At 35.2% G+C, this 21,952-nt stretch overlaps 2 protein-coding genes across 10 annotated transcripts in view; one reads left to right on the forward strand and one right to left on the reverse strand.

The window, feature by feature from the left end:
- The first annotated feature begins 937 nt into the window (after positions 1-937).
- On the forward strand, positions 938-2,843 carry LOC141450879 (elongation factor Tu-like). Its single transcript, XM_074121750.1, has one exon. The coding sequence runs from the start codon at positions 1,083-1,085 to the stop codon at positions 2,574-2,576; it is 1,494 nt and encodes a 497-aa protein (XP_073977851.1). The 5' UTR covers positions 938-1,082; the 3' UTR covers positions 2,577-2,843.
- Positions 2,844-4,592: 1,749 nt separating this feature from the next.
- Positions 4,593-21,952, reverse strand: part of LOC141450880 (uncharacterized) — an 88,705-nt gene continuing 71,345 nt past the window's right edge. For 4 of the 9 annotated variants that reach the window (XM_074121753.1, XM_074121754.1, XM_074121757.1 and 1 more), the window contains 2 exons: positions 6,557-6,790; positions 4,593-5,952 (listed from right to left, as the gene is read on the reverse strand). In XM_074121753.1, the coding sequence (XP_073977854.1) occupies positions 4,801-5,952; positions 6,557-6,781 (1,377 nt within the window). In that variant the 5' untranslated portion in view covers positions 6,782-6,790 and the 3' untranslated portion in view covers positions 4,593-4,800. Of the gene's footprint in view, positions 5,953-6,556; positions 6,791-7,406; positions 7,640-10,725; positions 10,765-12,195; positions 12,386-21,952 lie in introns of those variants that run through there. The other 5 variants (XM_074121759.1, XM_074121752.1, XM_074121755.1 and 2 more) reach the window with 5 other exon arrangements.

Genomic DNA, 21,952 nt, shown 5'->3' on the forward strand with positions numbered 1-21,952 from the left:
TTTTCTATTTTAAAAAAAATGGGCAATATATTGTTTATTTTAGCATAATAAGCTCTTTTTTTAAGTTCTGAAATGTAATTCAAATTCTTAATTAAAAAAGTAAAAACCAAAAGTATAATTCATTTTTCTTTAGGTATCACAGCTCATTTTGAGCGTTAGCGAATAGCAGTCTAAGAATTTTATTTAAGAGATAATTATTTCTTTTGCTCTTTACTTCTGTTTTTGGAATAGATTGATTAATGACTTATCTAGTTAAGTTTATTTGAGCAATCTTACAAAATTTGCTGGCATCTATACATTTTATAATTCAATGCAGCGTTTCTTTCTCTATTATCATTTCTATTGCATAAATAAATATTATCTTAATTAAATTTGTTCAACATTTATCGAAAAGTGAGCTGTAAGAACTCCTAAGAAGAAAAAATGTCAGAAGCCAGCAGCTGGATTCGAATCTGAGATCTCCGTGTAGGAATACAGTAGGCTAACCACTGTGTTAATCCTATCACTTCAGTGAACTATTGTTTTGCATTTTTACGTGTTTTCGATTAAAAATTCATAGTTAATCTCAGTTTAAATGGATTTACCCCTTAAGTACCTCAAAGCGCATTGTTAGGGTAGTAACTAAAGCATTAAAACCAAATATCATGGAAAATAGTATTAAAAAAAATAATGAAATTCATAAAATGCAGCAATGGCTGAAAAAATTGATGTTATACTTGTATGCATTATTACGTTACAGTAAAAATATAAGTGGAGTTTTAATGTGAAACAAAGCAACCTCCAAAAATTACAATAATTTCAGTCAGTTCTGATACTTTTGGACATTAGATGAAATAACCGGCTAGAAAATCAAAGTTTCAAATTAACATCTATCTGCTATCTGTTGGCAGATTTTGTAAGCTTCAGCCATCTGTAGGCAGAAGGTAAACTCAATGAAGGTTATATTGCTGTAAGTAGATCTATACAGGTTAGTGGTTCATGTGCATGATGATAACAATACCATTATATATTCTTTTACAGTAGTTACAAAATGATTTTATAATATTTCTTAAAGCATATGCTGGTATTATGTGATTGGTGAAATGTATATAAACAAGCATTTATTTAAAAATTCATTAGATTTACTGAAACTCTCTTCAATGTGTAGATCCATATATCAGGATTCCTGTTCAAATGTTATTTTAGTTTCAAATGTAAGTGATTCTAGTCTATATTTAAGTAATGTTAATTCAAGATATCATTTCAGTGCCTTTTTTGAACGCGTGGATGTTCCTCAAAGGACTGCTACCATTTATTTGACTAATTATAGATTGTTGGTGAAGACTTTAAAACATTTCGCCACCAGAACTTATTGCAGCCATTCAACCAATGTTGCACACTGCAATGTAGGTACAATTGGACATGTTGATCATGGAAAGACTACATTAACTGCAGCCATAACTAAAGTCACGTCCAAAGCTGGCCTGTCTAAATATGTTTCTTATGAAGATATCGACCGTGCTCCTGAAGAAAAAGCAAGAGGTATCACTATAAATGTTGCTCACGTGGAGTACAGCTCTAAGAAACGTCATTATGCGCATACCGATTGCCCTGGCCATGCAGATTATATTAAAAATATGATTTGTGGAGCTTCACAGATGGATGGCGCTGTTCTTGTAGTTGCTGCAACCGATGGGCAAATGCCACAGACCAGAGAACATTTGTTATTAGCTAAACAAGTAGGTGTAAAAAAAGTTATAGTGTTCGTCAATAAATGTGATCAAGTTAACAATGAAGTTATGGAGCTTGTGGAAATAGAAATGCGTGAATTAATAAGTGATTTTGGTTTTGACGGTAATAGGGTACCAATCATTTTTGGATCGGCGTTGTTAGCTTTAAAAGAAAGTAAAGAGGAATTAGGAGAGAAATCTATATGGAAGTTGTTAGATGCTTTAGATGAATACATTCCCACTCCTACAAGAGATTTCACCTCTCCATTTCTGTTACCTGTTGATAATTCTTTTACAGCAGCAGGCCGTGGTACTGTTGTAGTTGGTACAATAAAAAGAGGTGTTATGAAGAAAGGTGATGAAGCTGAACTTTTAGGTTTTAATCAAAAACTAAGAACAACTATTTCAGACATTCAAGTGTTCAAGAGATCTCAGCATTCTGCTAAAGCTGGGGAAAATGTTGGTGTATTGGTAAGAGGTATAAAAAGTAATGCTGTAGAACGTGGGATGCAATTGGTATTAGCAGGTTCACTACATCTATGTAACAGTTATAAGGCCACCATCTATTTATTAAATAGATCAGAAGGTGGACGAAGTAAGCCTATCACATCAAAATACATACAAATGTTGTTTTCAAATACTTGGAACTTGGCTTGTCGAATCGATCTACAACCGGGCGTTGATCTTGCCATGCCTGGAGAGCATGTGTCTGTGAGACTCACTCTTTTGAAGAAAATGTCAATGGTAGAAGGACAGTCCTTTACGATAAGGGAAAATCAAAGTACTGTCGCAACTGGAATAATAACGAAGATATTAGACAATGTCAATTTTAATAATCTTGCTAAATTAAAACTTTCTGCCCAATAAATAATATTTGATTTTTTAAAGTTAGTGAATTTTTACATTTGTAAAATATTACTTTAGGAAATATTCAAATTTAGTTCCTCCTGAATCTTAAAATCTTTTCATGAATCATTTTTCATTTCTTCAGTCTCTCTGATTAGGATCAAAATTTCTTTGTTAGCTGATACCAATGGTGTGAAATAATAAATCCTGCTGCTTTATTTTACAGCTTATAAAGTAATGAAAAATAGGTTTAGTTAAAATTTACGAAATAAAAGTTTTTTAAAACAATTTGTGTTAAGAATTTGATGTTCTCAAAAAAGAAAGAATAATGCCAATTCAGACTTCTTTTTTTTAAATTATTTTGCCAAGCTTTCTACCTAGGGATTTCATAAGCAGACAGGGCAGGAGATTACCAATTTTATAATACCAATGTAAAAATAATTGTCAATAAGTCCTGAAGATGACCTAGTCCCTTGGTCGAATGCTTGACAATATAATAAAAAAATAATGACTTGATATTGGCATTATTGTTTCTTCCTTCTGGATTAATGAATCAATCCCCATAAACAATGAACAATGTTTGATGTTCATGAGAGGATCCATGGTATCTGGACTAAAATAATACATAAGCAATTATTTGTTTTGTTCTTAGAAGCATATCAGAGAAGCTCACCACCTTCTGTCAAGTAAGAAGCCCCGAGAGAAAATGTACTGAATTAATGCATAAGTCCCAAAAGTGTCCGGACCTAAGTGAGGTACTTTACTAGATTAATTATTTTCTATGAAACAAGTTAGTCTCGATAAGTATATTTACTCTCAAGAACTTGGAAGTACGATAGCTTGATTTTTTTAGTTGAATCATTTCAAACTTTAATTCATATACAAAATTTAACTTGTTTTATTATTCCATTACCTTTGCTAAACTTAAGCCAACGAATTTCTTTTTAACAGTTTATGATTATAACAAGTGATTAAGAGCTTTTTTATATTAATGGAAAATAAAAGAAATAATGGGTTAGCTAATGTCCATTAAAGGTAACCTAGGCAGTAACAAATAGGAACTGTATGGAAGCAAGGAAACCAAAAGGAGTCTGGTAAGTTTACATCATTTGTCAGATCGACCCCCTGGAAGGGGTAAGCTTCCCAATAATGACACATTCGTGGTACTTAAGTAGTACCGAAGTCCTATTCTTTAATTATATATTTATCTTTATCTTTTTTTTTGCTTTTAAGATAAAATAAAATTTAATCAGAACGCAATTTCGTAGAAAAAAAATTGATCAAATAGGGATCAGAAAGCAATCAAATAATAAACAGTCAGTAACATTTATTGGGAAAAATATCAATACAACAATAACTATTATAAGTAATATATACAAATGATGCAACATTCATGGATAAGAATCAGATCTGTTAAAAAAATATTGATTAAAATATATTTATTTATATTTTAAAAATTATATAGGCATCAATACTATTAAATGGGTAACTATACAAAGAACTTTTTATTCTTTTATCTCTCTCTCTTTTTTTCATATATATATGTATATTATATCTATTAGACAAATATTAAAAACCTAAGGGAAATTGTCTGTCGCATTCCTAGGTCACAAGAGTAACATTCACAATGTTGTAACGATAGAAAGGAAAGAAAATATATTTTATTGAAACATTATCACAAATATCACATACAATTTCAGTGTGCGAATGGATAATATTAGATTTACGTACATTTATCTCAATAATCTATTAAATATCCTATTATCTTAGTTTGCACTACACATTCAGTATAATGTGTCAATAATTATTAATTACATAATATTTCTTTATAATTTCTTTTTATCATAGGACATCTAGAAATTATTTAACTAGTATTTATTTAAATACAGAATCATCATAATTAGACTTTGTATGTAATAAAACATGAAGAAAATATTTACAGAGATGCTATACAAAACTTTATATTTTAAGACAAGAGATCACATAATAAATACACAAAATTTTACATATTATATTAAATAACGTTGGCGATAACGCTGCACTGAATTTCAGGGTTTTAGATAATAAGGGTTTACTCATGCGTTTTTTTTTTCCTCTTTAGGACTTAGTAATCCTGTACTACAATTATTATAAGAAAAATACTTTAGTCATTGCATTTTTTGGCAATTGATTATTCAATATAGAACATTGTTACCGCAACATCTAAAAATACTCCCCCAATGATAACAAGGGGTATCATTTATAGCTATTTAACAAATAAATCCTTTAGCGTAGAGCAAATAGAATTATCGCAACTTACTTCTTCATCAGTTTCTTTGGTTTCAGTGCCTAGCCAAGAAGATTTTTGTCCAGCCACCTTTTTTGTAGGTGTTTCTGATTGTGGAGAATCTCCGGTTCTTTGTGTTAGAAATACTTCTATAGCACTTCCAATGAGCTGAGGATCTACCACAGATCCAGATGGTTTGTCCCAAACGACCTTATCATCAAGCGACCTACGCCCACTTTTCTCAGTAAGTTTTTTAACTTCTTTTGCAGGTGGTGCGTCTTCAGATTTTCCAATGTACTTTTTATTAGCCATTGGCAAATGCCTCCTTAGGAACCAATTACCAGGCCCAGTTTCTTTTTCTTTAGGTTCTATATTCTTTTTATCTGGTAATAAAGAAATGTCAAAACTATTCGACCTGTTATTTTTTAATCTGCTTCTTTTATCATCAAGTGCCGAAGGTTTTGGTGGCGGTGTCTCGGGCACAGGAGCTTGCTGTGGAGTATTTATTTCTTGGGCGGATGAAGTCAGTGAAGATACTATTGTCATGAGATCATTATTCGAACAGACTATACCGCTTGCTTTACTTAAACTAGGAGGTGTGGAAGAATTTCCTTGTGACTTTGGTAATTCTGACGCTCGCCTCTTTGTCTGCGCTTGGATAGGAGCTATACCTGTTAAATCGGAGAACCTTCGATTTTCTTTTTGGTGATATCTCGCTGCAGATCCTCCTTCAATTGGCTGAACTTCGCAGACTTTCTCCTGATTTTCAGTTTGCCACATTTTCAGGCGAACTTTTCGAGCTGCTTTTATTTCAGCTATATCATCCATAATATCAAGCTGCAGATTGAAATTACTTCCAGAAATACTAGGTGACCTTGCAAGTGAAGAAGATGAGTCCTTCCGCGGAAATCGACCAAGAGGCAAACCAGATGAAGGGAAAGCTGCAATTGATTCTCTTCGATTCCTCCCGAAAAGTATGGAAGTGGGTGGCGCTCTTGATATTGTCACCACTGAATGTCGCCTCCCACCTGCAGTTGGAGCAGGAGCACTGGATAATGTGGCCAGGAAGGCCGCTTCCATAGGAGAAGGGCCCTTCCCGGTCTCGCCGCCTTGTTCAGATAAGCGCCTAACCTAACAGATTAAAAACACGTATTAATTAAAATGGAAAACCTTTGTTTAATATAATTGGTCTGAGAAAAATCTTCATTAAAAGGAGGCAAATAATCAATATTTTAAGTGGCTATAATGCTCAAATTTTCTTTCTTACTAAACTGATTGCATGTAATGTGATGTAGATTATGAAGCTGTATACTTCGCAAAAGAGGTTTAAAATTGATCCAAACAATACACTTTACCAGAAACACCAAGTTGAAATCTTATGAGTTGATTCAGGGAATGTCAGGATTGAAACAAGAGGAAATTAAGTCATTCAATAAACTCCCTCTTATAAGTAACATTTCTTCTGCAAATTTGTTAATTTAATCTCTTCAAACTAAAAAATTGTTAGATTCTGCATCCGGCGAAGGGTAATTATGCAAATGCATATTCGGTCTCAGGGTTAATTCTAGTAATTTATTTTATTTTATTAAGAATATTGGTTAATTTTTGCTCTTACTGAATTACAGCATTTATTTTATTGAAGATAAACGAGCTAAACATTATTGAAAACAACTTTTAGTTAATAGAGGAGAATTTTCTTTAATTTAGATTTTATTGAACTTTTAAGAGTATTTACTTGGCTAGCGGTGATGCCTGATGTACAGCTTGGCGTTGGAAGTGATCTCTTTCTCAAATCTCTGTAAGGTGATAACAAATAAGGATTCAAAAGTGGCGAATCAGGAATGGATGGCGAATCTTGATTATTATCACTCAACTCGCTTTCGTCTTCTTCTTGAATTCCTCCAGATTCCTCGACCACTATTAGCGGTTCTCCGCCCATATATGAGCCTCGACGCAACATCTTCACTGTCTGGGAAAAAAAATATTATAAGTTATAATAATTAACTTTATTTTACAAAACTTTTTATCAAATAATCAATCAAAAAATATATTTCATGTATTTTCAATTTTTGCTTATGAAGTTTACTGAATACGAACGTGAAATCATAGCAATTTAGTTTCTATAAACGTAATATTGCGCGAAATAAGAAATTATAAGTATAAATTCAAAATTAAGAAATAAAGAAGCACTGTGATTTTTAAACAAAAATCCTAGGAGCTTCTTTAACTCACTGTCTGATGATAGGACTGTCTGTAATGAAAGAGCTTTGTCCGGAGAAAGGCAGTTCCCATAACCATACAACTAGATTTATAGGGATATAATTAAAGTTAATAATAAGTCGGAAATTAATTCGGTACGCTATAATATTGCAACTCCTACGAAGTGTTAATCCTAATATTGTTTTATCACACAATTCAATCATGTAATGATACTGGTTCAAGAATCCGCTTCTCTTGCAAATGTATAAAGTGCTAGATAGGATTTAGGTCTTCCTGGTCGAAACGATTATAGCAGGCTACATTTTCTTCTCAGGGAAGTCTTAGGAAATGGTACATTAATGAGGGCGTTAACTGATGCAGCATACTTGTTACTCCACAGCAGGTCGGCATGCATAATGCCCAACATAGAATCCTATTCTACCTATAGAGTTCCAGATTCTTTACGTATTGTAGGATTATCTTTTAATAGATACTCCCTTCAGCTTCATAGAGAAATTCTTAGTACACATCCAAATTGAAATACAACCATGTACTGTTTTTCACGACTCATGCTTTGTAACAAATGAAATTTTGAATTTACGAAATTAAGATTTTTAAAGCCCACGTTTTAAAAATTATAATTCAACTTTAAATTCTTCTGTGAAACATGTGTTAAAAACACAGTTTCTCTGAATGAATATTCTCGATTACAACTTCGAAAATTTTCTATATCGTTGTACCCCATTTTATTTTAACTTACAACTTTTTTGAAGCCTTTTTTTGTTGTCGAAGTGAATAGAAAAGTTTAGAATAATTTAATTTCAGAAATTTTTGTTTTGATTATTCTAAGATGACGCCAAATTGCTGCCTAAATAAGAATGGTTAAGCTTTGGATGGGTGCATTAATTTGAGAAAGTCTCTTAGAAAAAGAACATCTTATTCTTGGCTGGGGTTCAGATTATTCATTTTGGACCCAAGAGGGTGTGTGCAGATCTAAACTTCAAGATAGATTTATATCAGCTCAGAAAAGTTGCACCGAAAATAATTAATTACTAAATTCCAGAAATGGACGGTTTCACTCCATTCATCTCTTACCAGTTTGCTTGGGATTAGAGGAGATTATATTGAGGATTTTGGTCTGATCAGGTTCACAGCGGAAGTGGTTTATCTCGTTGGTTTCTCTTTACTTAAAAAGGGAATTACCTAATGAAAAAGCACTGACCCAAATAATTTAGGACAAATTCGATTACAGCCTTTGCTCTTTGTCTTTATTTAATTCTAACTTTTCATCTCAATTCTTCTGGTTCCTTTTCCAGAAATTGTGTACCAGGTAATGAATGTTGTATTTTTTTCCACAAATGTGCACTAATATTATTAAGTTCTCTTAATAAGAATTGTGATCATACTAAATTTTCTATATCGCTTATTCATCGGGAATACACGTTTTTTATGTCGCCTTGTTTATAGCAGATTATTTGTATCATAATTACATTTTAGAAGGGAATTAATAAAATATACAAATCAAAAAAATATTAACCATATCCATTTAGATATGACACCATTACACTATATAGAACAATAGTACAATCATCGCATGGTAAGCAATTATAAAACACAAGGTAGATAAAAACACTTTATTAACAACAATAACGTTCACAGTGAGGCTGCCGTGTAGCACGAAACACTGCATACTAATCATCTCATGTGATAATAAATGGGTTCACAAACAAAATCCAACAAGTGTGACAAATTATTTAATCCCGCTTGCTGTTTCGCTCAAATCTATTGAAATAATGGAAAATAATCACTTCGTCTCAGTAAGAAAAAAAGTATTACACTTCTCAAACTGAGAAGGGATACACCAGAGTGAAAGCAAATAAGATGTTACAACTAACGTGAACTTTCCCTAGAAGCTAGTAAGCAGAAATACAAGAAGCAGCAAATAAGAGGAAACTCCATTTTTACTACTCACTTTCTCTAAACCAATGGTAATCCCCTTCCTTCTCCACCAAATACTCTGTGAAGAAGCACATATATATGCAGTGGCACGCACTTTGAAGGCCTCAATCAATCTAGTTTCAATTTGATAACTTTATCAACTTCAACATCAGTCTTGACTCCAGAATCGATCGTTTTTCAAAGACTCATTCTCAGTTATCTACATTTCAACCAACATTACTCTCGCCACACCATTCGACATCATTTAATGATTGCTACCTCACTGAATCGTTCTCATAATTAATCATTTTAATTAACAAGGCTAGTGTAATATAGTTTAATGCTAATTTATAATTTTTTCATTCTTTTGCCTAAGTTCGTTATCACATTTAAGGGGTACTTAAGATTTAACTAAAAAGTGCACGGTAGAATACGTCATCAAATCATTTTTTAATAAAATATATCCTACCAAAATAATTTTCTGCATGGTTGTGAAGATCATTAGAGAGAATAAGATAATAAAATTGGATTTAAGATGCAAAGTGACTCCATAGTTTCTCTAATTATTATTATTATTAGTCACACAATAATCACCTATTCTCTGCTCAATTACATCACTCTCCTTCCCAATATGCTGCTTTCTTGTTTCTATAGATATGGTTTTAAGAATTATGCAATATTGGCAAGAAATTCCATGATCGCAAATGTGAATTACAGATTACTTTAGAAAATACTGGAACTTTGGTTTAAGTCAGTATGTATTTATGAAAATTGATTTAAGGAATGGGTCAGAAAAGCATTCTTCCCTCAGTAAATAAATAAATATCAATTTTCTTCTTACTATCGTAAAGCCAAATTTTAGGAAAAATTAGCAAGCTTGAAGACAGCTTAAAGAATTATAATAATAGAAAATCGTGAGTGTTCACATCAAATGTTTTCGCTTCAAAATTCGGATGAAGGAAAGAAATCTTTTTCCTTTTAATATCCTCAAACCATTTCCAGTATATTAATAGAATCACAGGTGACATCCCATTAGTTGCCAGCATGTTCACTCGTGTATTAAATTACTGGCAACGCCTACTCAATACGGGTTAATAATCGTTACCCTAAATTGTGTTACAATAAATTGAAATTACTACCTAGCCAATCTAGGTAATTGACCGGAACTTAATTGGTACTCTCAGCGCACGAACAATATGTCAATAATAGAAATGTAAGATTTAGAATCTCTTGTTCATGACTATTATTACTACAAACAGTCGAAAATGCGGTGTGATGGACCCGCCCCGTTTCACTTACTGTAATTATTACAGTTACTATGACAAAGTCATATATAATATTGTTTACTTTTTTTACTAAAGGTCTGTTTAACATGAATTAGTGCTGAGATTGATGTTGGTTTGCGGTGGATTCAAGCTAAGAGTCTGCATTAACGCTTGCCATCGGCTTCCAGCACTTTAAAATTACTTTAAATTTCTCAAAATTTCTCTTAAAAATAAAATTTTATCGGAAAATATTTTAGAAGAAAGTTAATTTGGCATTTCACACAACCCCACCAAAATTAAATGTTTCCTGCAAAAACAACCATTTATTTATTTATTGTTATTGGCTTTGTTTGCACATTAACTATTATTGTTTGTGACGACTGGAAAAAACAACATATTGGTATTCACAGCTACTGTTGGCTTCTCAATTAACCTACATATTGGTGGAAAAAAATCAGCCCTATCTTTTTTAACATTCAATTGGTCTGAGCAATAGTACAACCTCATTCACTTCTCTCTTCTCCATAACTGCCACTAGGTAACAATGACTCTCTTCCACTACTTTATTCTTCGTGGCTTCCATGAAATAATAACTTGAGCGCTGCTTACAGGTTTATTACTTCCTAGAAACAACACAATGGTAACTGAATGTGACTCCGTTAACTGCTGGGTGCTTAGTGTGGACTATTTAGTTGCATAATGATTATAGTGTTGATGATTCTTAGTACTTAGTTGTGTAATGATTATAGTGTTCATACTTAGTATTTATTTGTATAGTGATTCTCTCTGCATCTTAAATCCAATATTGTTATTTTATTCCCTCTAATGATCTTCTCAACCATGCAGAAAACTATTTTGGTAGGATACATTTTATTTAAAAATGGTAGGTATTTTTTTGATGACGTATTCTATCCTGCATTTTTTAGTTAAATCTGAAGTACCCCAAGAGAGGTCCTGCAGCACACCTTGATGATAACACAACTGAGAAGAAGAAGTGAAAGCTGGCTGTTAAAAATATCCTTCTCGAGCCAACTTACCTCTCCCCTCTATTACCCTCGCTAAATATTCTAAGAAAGTGCCCTCGGGAAGTAGAGTACATTCCTCTCCTACATTATCGAGTAACTATCAAGGCACTACAAGAAGCTCCAGGTGGAACGGATAGTTGAAAATAACCGGTTCCTGGTGCCACCCTCTTTAAAACTCTATAGACGTCCTAGGGATTGTTCCCCTTACATCTAAAGGGACTAGGTTCTGTAGAAATAACTTAATAGAAGAAAACCCTTATTCAGTATGATATTCAACTCTTTTGCCGTTTTTGTTAGGTCATTAGCAGGTGCGTTTTCTTACAGAACACCTCTCTAAAACCCCTCTCTAGCCACCCTCTCTAAAACTCTACAGACGTTCTAGGGATTGTTCCCCTTACATCAAAAGGGACTAGGTTCTGCAGAAATAACAGAAGAAAACCCTTATTCAGTATGATATTCACCTCTTTTGCCGCTTTTGTTAGGTCATTAGCAGGTGCGTTTTCTTACAGAACACCTCTCTAAAACCCCTCTCTAGCCACCCTCTTTAAAACTCTATAGACGTCCTAGGGATTGTTCCCCTTACATCTAAAGGGACTAGGTTCTGTAGAAATAACTTAATAGAAGAAAACCCTTATTCAGTATGATATTCAACTCTTTTGCCGTTTTTGTTAGGTCATTAGCAGGTGCGTTTTCTTACAGAACACCTCTCTAAAACCCCTCTCTAGCCACCCTCTCTAAAACTCTACAGACGTTCTAGGGATTGTTCCCCTTACATCAAAAGGGACTAGGTTCTGCAGAAATAACAGAAGAAAACCCTTATTCAGTATGATATTCACCTCTTTTGCCGCTTTTGTTAGGTCATTAGCAGGTGCGTTTTCTTACAGAATACCCGCCTAAAATTTAAAATGTTGGAAATACGAATTTTTAGCAAATATTTGGTTACTTACTTACACTTTTTTTAGTAGCTAAACTGTAACTTTCACTATATTCCCATTTTTTGCAGACAAACATTTTTTATAAATAAAAATAATAAAACACGAAACATTCTTCTTTCAGGGGAAATAAGGCTGCGTACGTTCACACGTTTCGAATCATATTAGACATCTTGTAACCTTCAATGTTGATAATGGCGATCAAGTATCAAGTTATTGTGAAACGATAGTTTAGCCAATCGTAGCTTGTTAAGCGCTGTAGTTGCTGGCGGGAATGCAGATCTAATATCTTAGGTTAACAAATATTTATTAGCATGATATTTTGGGGCTTCTTTGTGCCCCATGATATTTTAGTTTGTTATTTTGAGTGAGAAAGAATCACGTTTTAAATTGTTTTTCAATTTTAAATTATTGGTCCACTGTAAATATCATCTATTTCAAGAACTCCGTTTCTTTTTCTAATGTGTGTACGTAAGTATATCCAGTTTTTTGTTTTTATAAAATCAAGGAATTTTTTCAATAGATGGTTGAATTTTAAATAATTTTCTTGAACTTCGGATGTTAGATTTCGAATTTAATAAACATTTTCAAAAATTTTTCTTGTCATCTTATTAAGGTACGACAACAGGAGAGGTCATTGACGCCAAAGAACTTTTCAGTTTTGCAGAGTCTGCCTTGGACTGAATTCTGAGGGCAAGTGCTGGATTCGGGCCCGAACTCCGCGTGGTAATCCGAGCACAGACCACTGAATTAATCTCTTCTCTATTACTACAATTGATAATTATCCGACAAAATGTGGTACATTCTTAATAGTATCCTCTGTCTGGTTTTGCATTCCTCGGGTAGTTACCTAAATGCTCCTGTTTCCTCTCCTTCAATTCGTTATTTGAAACTGCGCCTCTCCTAGTGCTTCCATGTAAAACAGTGGCCTGTAACAGTGTTGTTTGGTGTAACCAGTAATTAGCCCTACCATGTTCCTCAAATCAATTCTGCACAAATTAATCAACTCTAAAGAAATTTGTGTTGTGAATTTTATACTTTACGAATGTATAAACTCTTAGATTAAGGTCAGTTCAGAAACTGGCTCCATCGTCCATTCGTCTCATCTGCATTCCATTCCTTAATGTTGGGGTTCAGGAATGTCTCTGGAATGGCCAACGCCGCTTCTGGGGCATTGAACGGTAGGATTAACCTACCTTCACTACCTCATTACCTGACATGAGGGATGTATTGAGCTGAATATTAGCGTCCGGTGAGCTACCACACGGTACAGAGATTACTTTATATAATGATAATCCCCAACTATGATATATAATGCCATGAGATTTTTTTAATCATTGAGCTTTTAACTACTGCATAAAAATTAATTTAACAGTAAAATAGATGACTTGTAATAGTCCATGAGTGTGCTACCGGCTGAAAACCAACAAGCACACACGGAGCTGACTGGCATGAACGACAGCCATTAGCGTTGGCAGTCGTAATATGCCATTATCCATTATCACCATAGACTATAAAAAATTTCAAGTTTATTGTTCAGCTAAGCCTAGCCCTTCTTTATGCTTAAAGCATAAATTATTAAGTAATTGGACCCTAGCTTTTGAATGTTTTTAACATTCATGTCTCAGTGTCTTCTGTTATCTCCTTTAGGTTTAAGTTCTAACATTGAAATAAATTCTTTCTATGTCAAATTTATAAGAAAAACTATGCCTTTATTTGAGGTGTGAATGTTAAATTAGAGTTATATGAAAAGTAAGGGTAGTAAACAACGTCAAAATTTCAGCAATATCCATATAAAACTAGATTTCTAATGAGCCCTGGCAACCTTTATTTTTTTTCTGTTGATAAATCTAAACATTGTAAATTAGACCAAGAGATGAAATTTCAGGTGACCTCCAACAACTGTTATTAAAAATTCAAACTAAATGTTCTCCCTTCGCAGTATAGAATTTAAACAGTAAGCAACAGTAAAATAACAACTAAGCACATATCAACTTGTCATTTCATAAACATATATTTTTTTTAAAATTTCGTCTCTCTGTGTTTGGGTCTTTTATTTAACAATTTTTACACCTATATTACAGTATTATTTTAGCCCCCTGTTAACAGATTTAGCGATAGTGATACAATTTTTGGTAATTGTTTTCGTGACAGATTCATTAATCCAGAAGGAAAGAAATAATATTGCTAATTTCAGTAATTTTTTTTTAAAATTATTTTGCTGAGCTTTCAACCTGGGGACTAGGTCATCTTCCGGGCTTATTGACAATATAATATTTTTACATTGTTATTATAATGTTGGTATATCTTTTGCCCTGTCTGCTATGAACTCAGTTCCAAATGAAATCAAACCTTGCCACTTTTATCTTGAAACTTTACCAAAGAACTGTTTTAGGTGGTACATATCAGAGGCGAGAATGGACTGGAGGAGTCAGCAGACAGTCAGGTACAAGAAGTTCTTTTTTATGTTTGAAGAGAAGAAATAAACATTTTCCACTGCCACAATACTTATGTTAAGGCCGGCTATAAGTAACATGACTTTCTTAGTTACTAGGTAATTATAATTGTATTTACATTTTTATTTTAGAGAATATCACGTGAGTTTTCCCCCTCCCCCAGAGTTATGGGAAATAAATAGATATAAATTAGAATTATAGAAATTTATTTGAAAGTTGGATTCTACAAATGCTGTTGTTTAAGTAGATATGTTCAACTCTCAATTAATATTAGCAGCAGCAGAACAGTGTGTAATACATTTTATTAGACGCTATGGATCGGCCACGTAAATAAGCAGTAAGGAAGGCTCTTGGCTCTTAAGTGAATTTATTTCTGAAGGCGTGCTACAAAGATATTGGTAAATGGAAGAAATGGACGCTCATGAAAGTAAGAGAATCAAGATAGCGCATAACACAAAGAAGAATGTATCTAGCTGAATCTTTCTACAAGAAGGAAGAAGGTCACAACCTTCTTTACTCCAACACAACAATCTAAGGCAGACACTGCCTTGTGTAGCTATAGAAAATCTGGTCTGAATCTGAAATAAAGACGTTTAGTTCAGAGAATCCGTCACTTGGTGTTAGAGATTCGGTCTAATTTTGTTTACTATTTCAAAAGACATAAAATTCTAGAGACACTATGGGTAAATTACAATAAAGCTGTAAAGTACTTTCTAAGTCAACTTAGAAACTTATAGATTAGGAGTTACTAGGATGTTGTGTCGTTGAGGTGTCCTAGGAAGGAAACATTTAAGCTGATACTACGATTTATACTCTTGAAAATGCGATTAGGTTCGCAAGGCTCGATAATATCTTTGATTTTATATGGCGTACCACGCATTTTTATTGTATCCCTGACTTCCACCCATCATCGGAGATTTCGACTTCATTTATGTTTCCGTTTCGCACTAAATAACTTTGAGCTAATAAACTTAAAAAAAAAAGTTTGAAGAAAATTTTGGAATTTGTATTTTATAAGTTTATCTCGCCTATATTTTCCAGATATCATTTATTCTAATCGCCAGTCAAAATTATTTTTTATGAATGCTTCATACAATGATCTCGATTAAATAAATCGTTATTATTATTAGAAGGGATTCATAAAAAACTAGCGTCGAAAGAAATGTGTAATTCATTGCCATATCGTTCATTAATGTTAATTGAGGTGAACATTGAGAGATGAAAAGTTTACGTTTCTTTTTTGAAAAGTTAGTTCGTTTCACTTATACTAAGTTGCGGCAATTGTTAGTTGAGGAAGTGGCGAAAAGAGATAACTCAGATATTTATTAATTAAAAAATTAATCCATTTTTCAATAAAATGGCGATAAAATTAAATAAAAAATAAAAAGTATTTAAATAAAATATAAGACTTTATGATGAAGAAATGGAGGTTTTGGTTTGGAAGAGTGAGGAATTTGATCGGAACCCTGTAATAGGGCCATTAGTGCGTCGTCCTGGAGTAAGTGCGGTATCTAGGGGTTGGCCAGGTGAGTAGTCCACCTGCTGGGTTTTCTTCCCTTCCGCCGCATCCCCTTTTCTTCTTTCAACTCACAGATCCCCCCTACCCTGCCATTTACTCCTTCAAACTTATTTCCCTAATTAATTGAATCACAAGATAGAATCAGAATCTTTATCAACCTCCTCCTACTTTCACGATGAATCTCCACTTTAAGGCACTTGTATAAAGAATTTTCATTCAGAGTTGTTCCTCTTAAAGAAAGTTAAGAGTACTGAGGGGGTGGGACATTATGCCGTCGATTGTAGAAGGACCGAAGAGTGACGACATTTAACGCCCCTTCACAGACAGTCGCCTCCAGTTTTACAGTAGCTAGCCTTATTTTTCACTCTTCACTTCCTGTTGAATCAAACTTTTCAAAGTTTTTTTTTATTTTTATTTATACTGTTTAAGAACTTTACCGTTTTATACTTTGCAAACTTTAAATAGAACATCTAAAAACACAAACAGGGTTTCTCTTAACTATCTCAGGGCTACATGAATTTTGTTTATTTATAACTGCCCAAGGAAATTGGAATAGGAATTATGAACTTAGGAGAGCAGATATAACAAAAGTCTGTGTGCTTTATTCTTAATCCTCAATCCTACTTACCAACTATTATCAAAATTCCTTTTACTCGTAAATATTGAAGTTGTTTTCTTTCTTTTTTTAAAAAATCTCATAAAAATTGAATTACGTAAATTACGGTGTGAGTGTGTATACTAAATTTTTCACAATTTTGCTTGAGATAAATTGCCAAAAATGTGGTTAGGTCCAGTGATGGATGAAATGAATGATGATGGATGGAAGTCCAAAAGCAGTTACGGAGAAAAAAAAAAAACCACATGCGTGTACGTCGGATAAAATCAGCGTTAGATTGTTAATCAGCAGATGGTTGGTGTTTCTCTTTACAATGTCCTATGTAACGAATGGTCGAATCACCCTATAGCCATAGTATGTTCCAATATTGAGAGATAGTCATTGTTAGATTTGTTTCCAATTATAGGTCGATGTTTCGATCGATGCAGCTGTATATAAGTTAAGTCAACTTATATTTATAGTATCAAAAATGTGTGTATAAATCACGTACTCCTTCGCAGTTTGATAAAGCAATCAATTTCTTTTTAACCTAAAACATTCTCATGACTATTCCAAATTTTCTTTAATTTAAATTAATCGTTTTGCTGATGCTACGATTTACTATTGAATATGTGATTAGGTTCATTGGGCTGGATATTATCTTTGATTTTATCTGTTGTAGCCCGCATGTTTATTGTATTCCTGACTAGTTTCAAACTTGCACTCATCATCAGAGATTTCGATTTCCGTTTTGCACTACACTTGATGTGTGTGTTATTTCAAGTGTTATTGAATCGTAAATCATGTGAAGTTATAGATTTGAAAAGTTAAAGTTTTATTTTAAAATAAGGGATATAATAAACATGTGGACCATGACGAATGAAATTAAAGTTTTCTACTTATTCATCGCCAAAGTCTTGAGAACTAATTGATCTTCGTACTTTGTATATTTGAAGTTTTGGTCGGAAGTATCCATTTGAGGTCCCCAAAACGCGTAAATAAAGGTGATTTATGTAAATTGGTCTGAGTGCGTATCTGTCTGCTTTTCTATTTTTCAAGAATTTGTCCATAATATTTTGTTTATATGCTAGCAAGGAAGATCCTAGAAGTACTAGAATCAATTTTCAGTTTGTTGAGATTTTCTGTCGGCCTTTAGAATAATTGTGCTCCAGGAGTATCACTTACGAGTTTTTGAAGTATCAATTCTGATGTCACGCTAGCTTCAACAGTATCATTTGAGTATAGTAAAAGGTACTATTGATGCCTACTTAGAGTCCAAAATTATTGTTCTAAGATTCACTTAAGAAGTCTTGTTTGTAATCATAACATCTTTGATTTTTGTTCGTTAGAACAAAATAAAAAGTGTATATATAATCTCGTGGGCGTCAAGCATTTACGACCCGAGATGGGAACGAAATGCTTTACAGATAGATAGAGTGGTACAAAGTAAAGTTGGGGAGCCCTCGTAAAGGTAATGCGGTGTGGTTGGGGGAAAGGATTGGCAGCCAAAAGTGCGGAGGCGGTTTATTTATTTAATAGCGTATAAAGGACTCTTTGCTTAGGCTTGGCTAATGAAAATAGTAATGCCTATTTGTCTTGGGTCTGGCGGGCTTTACATCCAACTACCGATTAGGTGTCGTGGACGGAGGCGATTAGCTAACTTACTTTACTACAAAGTTCTCACGATAAACATTAAACCAAGGCCAAGACCGGGAATCTAACCCAGTACTACAATACATATTAGCTTTGCAGGTCTCGCCTCTAATCGCTCGGTAACTTTGGCGTGGCTAATGAATATATATATAAAATTGAAATATTAGTTCGTAAATTAGAGTATGATAAATGCTTTAAACATTCAACAGATTAAAGAAAAAAGTGTTTCTTAAGTTAGAGTAAACATAAAAAATATTAACAAATTCTAAATTAGATAGGCGATAAAATTGTGCAAATGATACGATGGGCGATAAATAAGTTTTGGTATTAAGATTAGATCTTATAGTAGAACAAATAAAAGACGACTGGATTATTAGAGCAATTGAATATATTGAATTAAGTTCATTAAAATCAATTATTAATTTTAAGGAATGATTTTATTATAAACGAATTTTGCTAAAACTAACACAGTCGGTAATGATCACTCTAGTCTCTCTCTTTTTGAGAATGAGTTACATATATCAGGGGGGAACTACTTACTCAGATGGAACTTATTTTGGAAATTTATATCTTCATTGGCAAATAAGTCATATAAAGTGCAGATTTGAGGTTCGACAGAGTACAGAATAATGACCGATAGAGTATGCTTCCATTCGTCTAGGTTTACCATAGTACTGATGCTTATATATATTGTAACGAAGTTGACCTGGGCGGAGAAGAAAGGCCTAGATTGTTCTAGAGGTTGAACGACCAAAGTCAGTAACAGGCCGCCACTGCATAAACAAAAGGGGCGGTATCTACTTGTGGCAGAAAAGAAAGGCCTAGATTGTTCTAGGGGTTAAGCGACTAAAGCCGGTAACAGGCCACCACTGTGTAGACAAAAGGGCCGGTCTTTATTGAACTAGAAAGGAAAGGGCTAGATTGTTCAAAGAGTTAGTGACCTGTGTAAAAGCCAGCTAAGAGAAAGGCCTCAGTTGGGGTGGTGGCATATGTGTTTCCCAGCCTGTGATTGACAGGTGAGAGGGAGACAGACGGAGTTGGAGAGAGACGGAGAATGGGAGGAGGCGGCTCACAGCTGAGGTGGTGGCAGTATGTTTTCTCCAGCCAATGAACATCAGGAGGGCGTGGAAACTTATGCTCAGAGAGTTGGAGGAGGGCAGTCCCAGTTGGAGGGAGGCACGCAGTTAAAAGGAGGCAGACACAGCTGGAGAAGTCAGTTTTCAATCTAGTTTCAATTAAGTGTTAATCGAGTTTCAAGCAAGTTTTAAGGAGTTATTAGAGTTTATAGTTATTAGTCAAGTTTATGAGTTAGTCTTGGAGAGTCAGTGTTGCGGAGTGCTTCAGTGGTAGCTAGTTGGGCAATTAGTCAGTTGATGAGTAGAGCTGTGTTAGTGCAGCTGAGACTAGTGCAATTCGGTGCAGTGCGGACCAGTGGTCAGTCGGGGAACAGTTTTGTGGCGTTACGAAGTGAGTAAGTAACAGTAAACTGTTGTGACTGTTGTAAATGGTGACTGTAATGAATAGCGTTAGTTGCTTGTAAATGTTAATGTGAGTAATGTTAACGTGTTAATAAATCAGGTTATTACTTACAACTTTAGCGAGTTTTATTAGTTAAACAAACCCACACATATTAAAATAACTAGTGGCAGGCATTAGTTGTGTGAGTAAAGTTTTTATTTGGAGAAAAACTTTACATTGGTGTCAGAAGTGGGATCTAGTAGAACCGCTAAACGAGTAAGTGTGAATTGCCGGAAAGTTTTGGAAAATAGACGAGTGTTATATGCCAGTGAGTACTAGGAAGCAGAACATGGAAGAGTTAATGACACTGATGAGGGAGATGATGGAAGACATGAGAAAGGGCCAAGATGAGATGAACAAGCGCCAAGATGAGATGAACAAGCGCTTAGATGAAAGAAACAAGGGCCAGGAAAAGATGAAAGAAGAACTAACAAGGGATATAACCAGGCAAATAAGTAGGATGCAAGAAGAAATGAAGAATGAAATAGGTAAAGTCCAAGAAGAAGACGAAGGCGGCAAGGATGATGCAGGTAGTGGAGATAGCAGGTCGCAATGTATATGTGAATGTGACCAGATTAAGGGAGGACGTAGCCGGGTAGAACTTCAGGAAGCTGCGTGGGAAGAAGAAAGCATAAAAGCGCTAGAAAACTGCAGCGGACAGGAAGAGCAAGACCAAGGTAAGAGTACCATTATTGTTCAACCAGGAGGGGAATGGAGCCCTGAAGCGACCAGGGAGGAACAACTTCTGGGTGAGGACACGGGGTCTGTGCTCAAGTGTCAGGAGGAAGCGGTCCGGAAAGTGGTCCTCAGCAGTCGGGACGTACCGAGCTACTGTGCCCAGCGGAATTCGCTCGCCATTGAAATGGACATTTTGTCGCGAGACCGGAAAAGTTTGGACAGGAAAGAAGAGGAGCTGTCGGGAATTCACGGAGGTATCACCGAGAGGCACCTTGGAGTGAAGAGGGCATGGGCCAAGCGGAGGCAGCGGTTCTCTTTGGTAGGCTACCACGAGGACGGTGTAGACTGGGGTAGTCGTAGCACCGAGTGGGTAGCAAGAAAGGGAACCAGCCGGAAAACCAATGGCGCCCTGAGGCAGGACAAGGTTGGGTTGACGCTCAAGAGGATAGCCTTCGATATGGCAGGACCTTTTCCTGATTCCAGAAGAGAGATACGCAACATTCCGGTTGTGAAGGACCACTTCAGTAAGCGGGCAGAGGCCCACGACTTAGCAGGTCAGGACTCGTCACCGGCAGCTGCAGCATCGGCGGTCTACCAGATCCTCGGCGTCAGGAGGAAAAGGACAACGCCGCTACACCCTCACTCTGACGGCATGGTGGAGCGAATCTACAGGACCCTAGAAGGCAGCTTGGAAGCTGAAGAGTCGGACGTGAGCGGCTACGTTGCGGAACTTCGCCGGAAGTGGAGAGCTGCACGTGGAAAGGCACGCGGCAGGAAAAGACTGGACAGCGACCGGACGAGGACATCGTATGACAGGCAGGTCATTGGAAGAACGTTCCGGAGAGGTGAGGAAGTTTTGTCGTACAAGCGTGTCCGCAAAAAGGGAAAACCTCCTAAGTTGCTGGGTAGGATCCTACACCACTGTCTCACTGCTCAACGACCTGGTGTTCGAGATCCAACGTACGCCCAGATCCAAGATGAAGGTGGTACACTTGGACCGATTGCTGCCCTACATCACGAAGGAGACTTCTGTTCGGGACGAACAGTTCTAAGAGGGGAGCAGTGTAACGAAGTTGACCTGGGCGGAGAAGAAAGGCCTAGATTGTTCTAGAGGTTGAACGACCAAAGTCAGTAACAGGCCGCCACTGCATAAACAAAAGGGGCGGTATCTACTTGTGGCAGAAAAGAAAGGCCTAGATTGTTCTAGGGGTTAAGCGACTAAAGCCGGTAACAGGCCACCACTGTGTAGACAAAAGGGCCGGTCTTTATTGAACTAGAAAGGAAAGGGCTAGATTGTTCAAAGAGTTAGTGACCTGTGTAAAAGCCAGCTAAGAGAAAGGCCTCAGTTGGGGT

Source organism: Rhodnius prolixus, unplaced genomic scaffold, assembly GCF_049639745.1.
Source record: "Rhodnius prolixus isolate KJV_2025 unplaced genomic scaffold, Rpr scaffold_8, whole genome shotgun sequence".
NCBI classification, from domain to species: Eukaryota; Metazoa; Arthropoda; class Insecta; order Hemiptera; family Reduviidae; genus Rhodnius; species Rhodnius prolixus.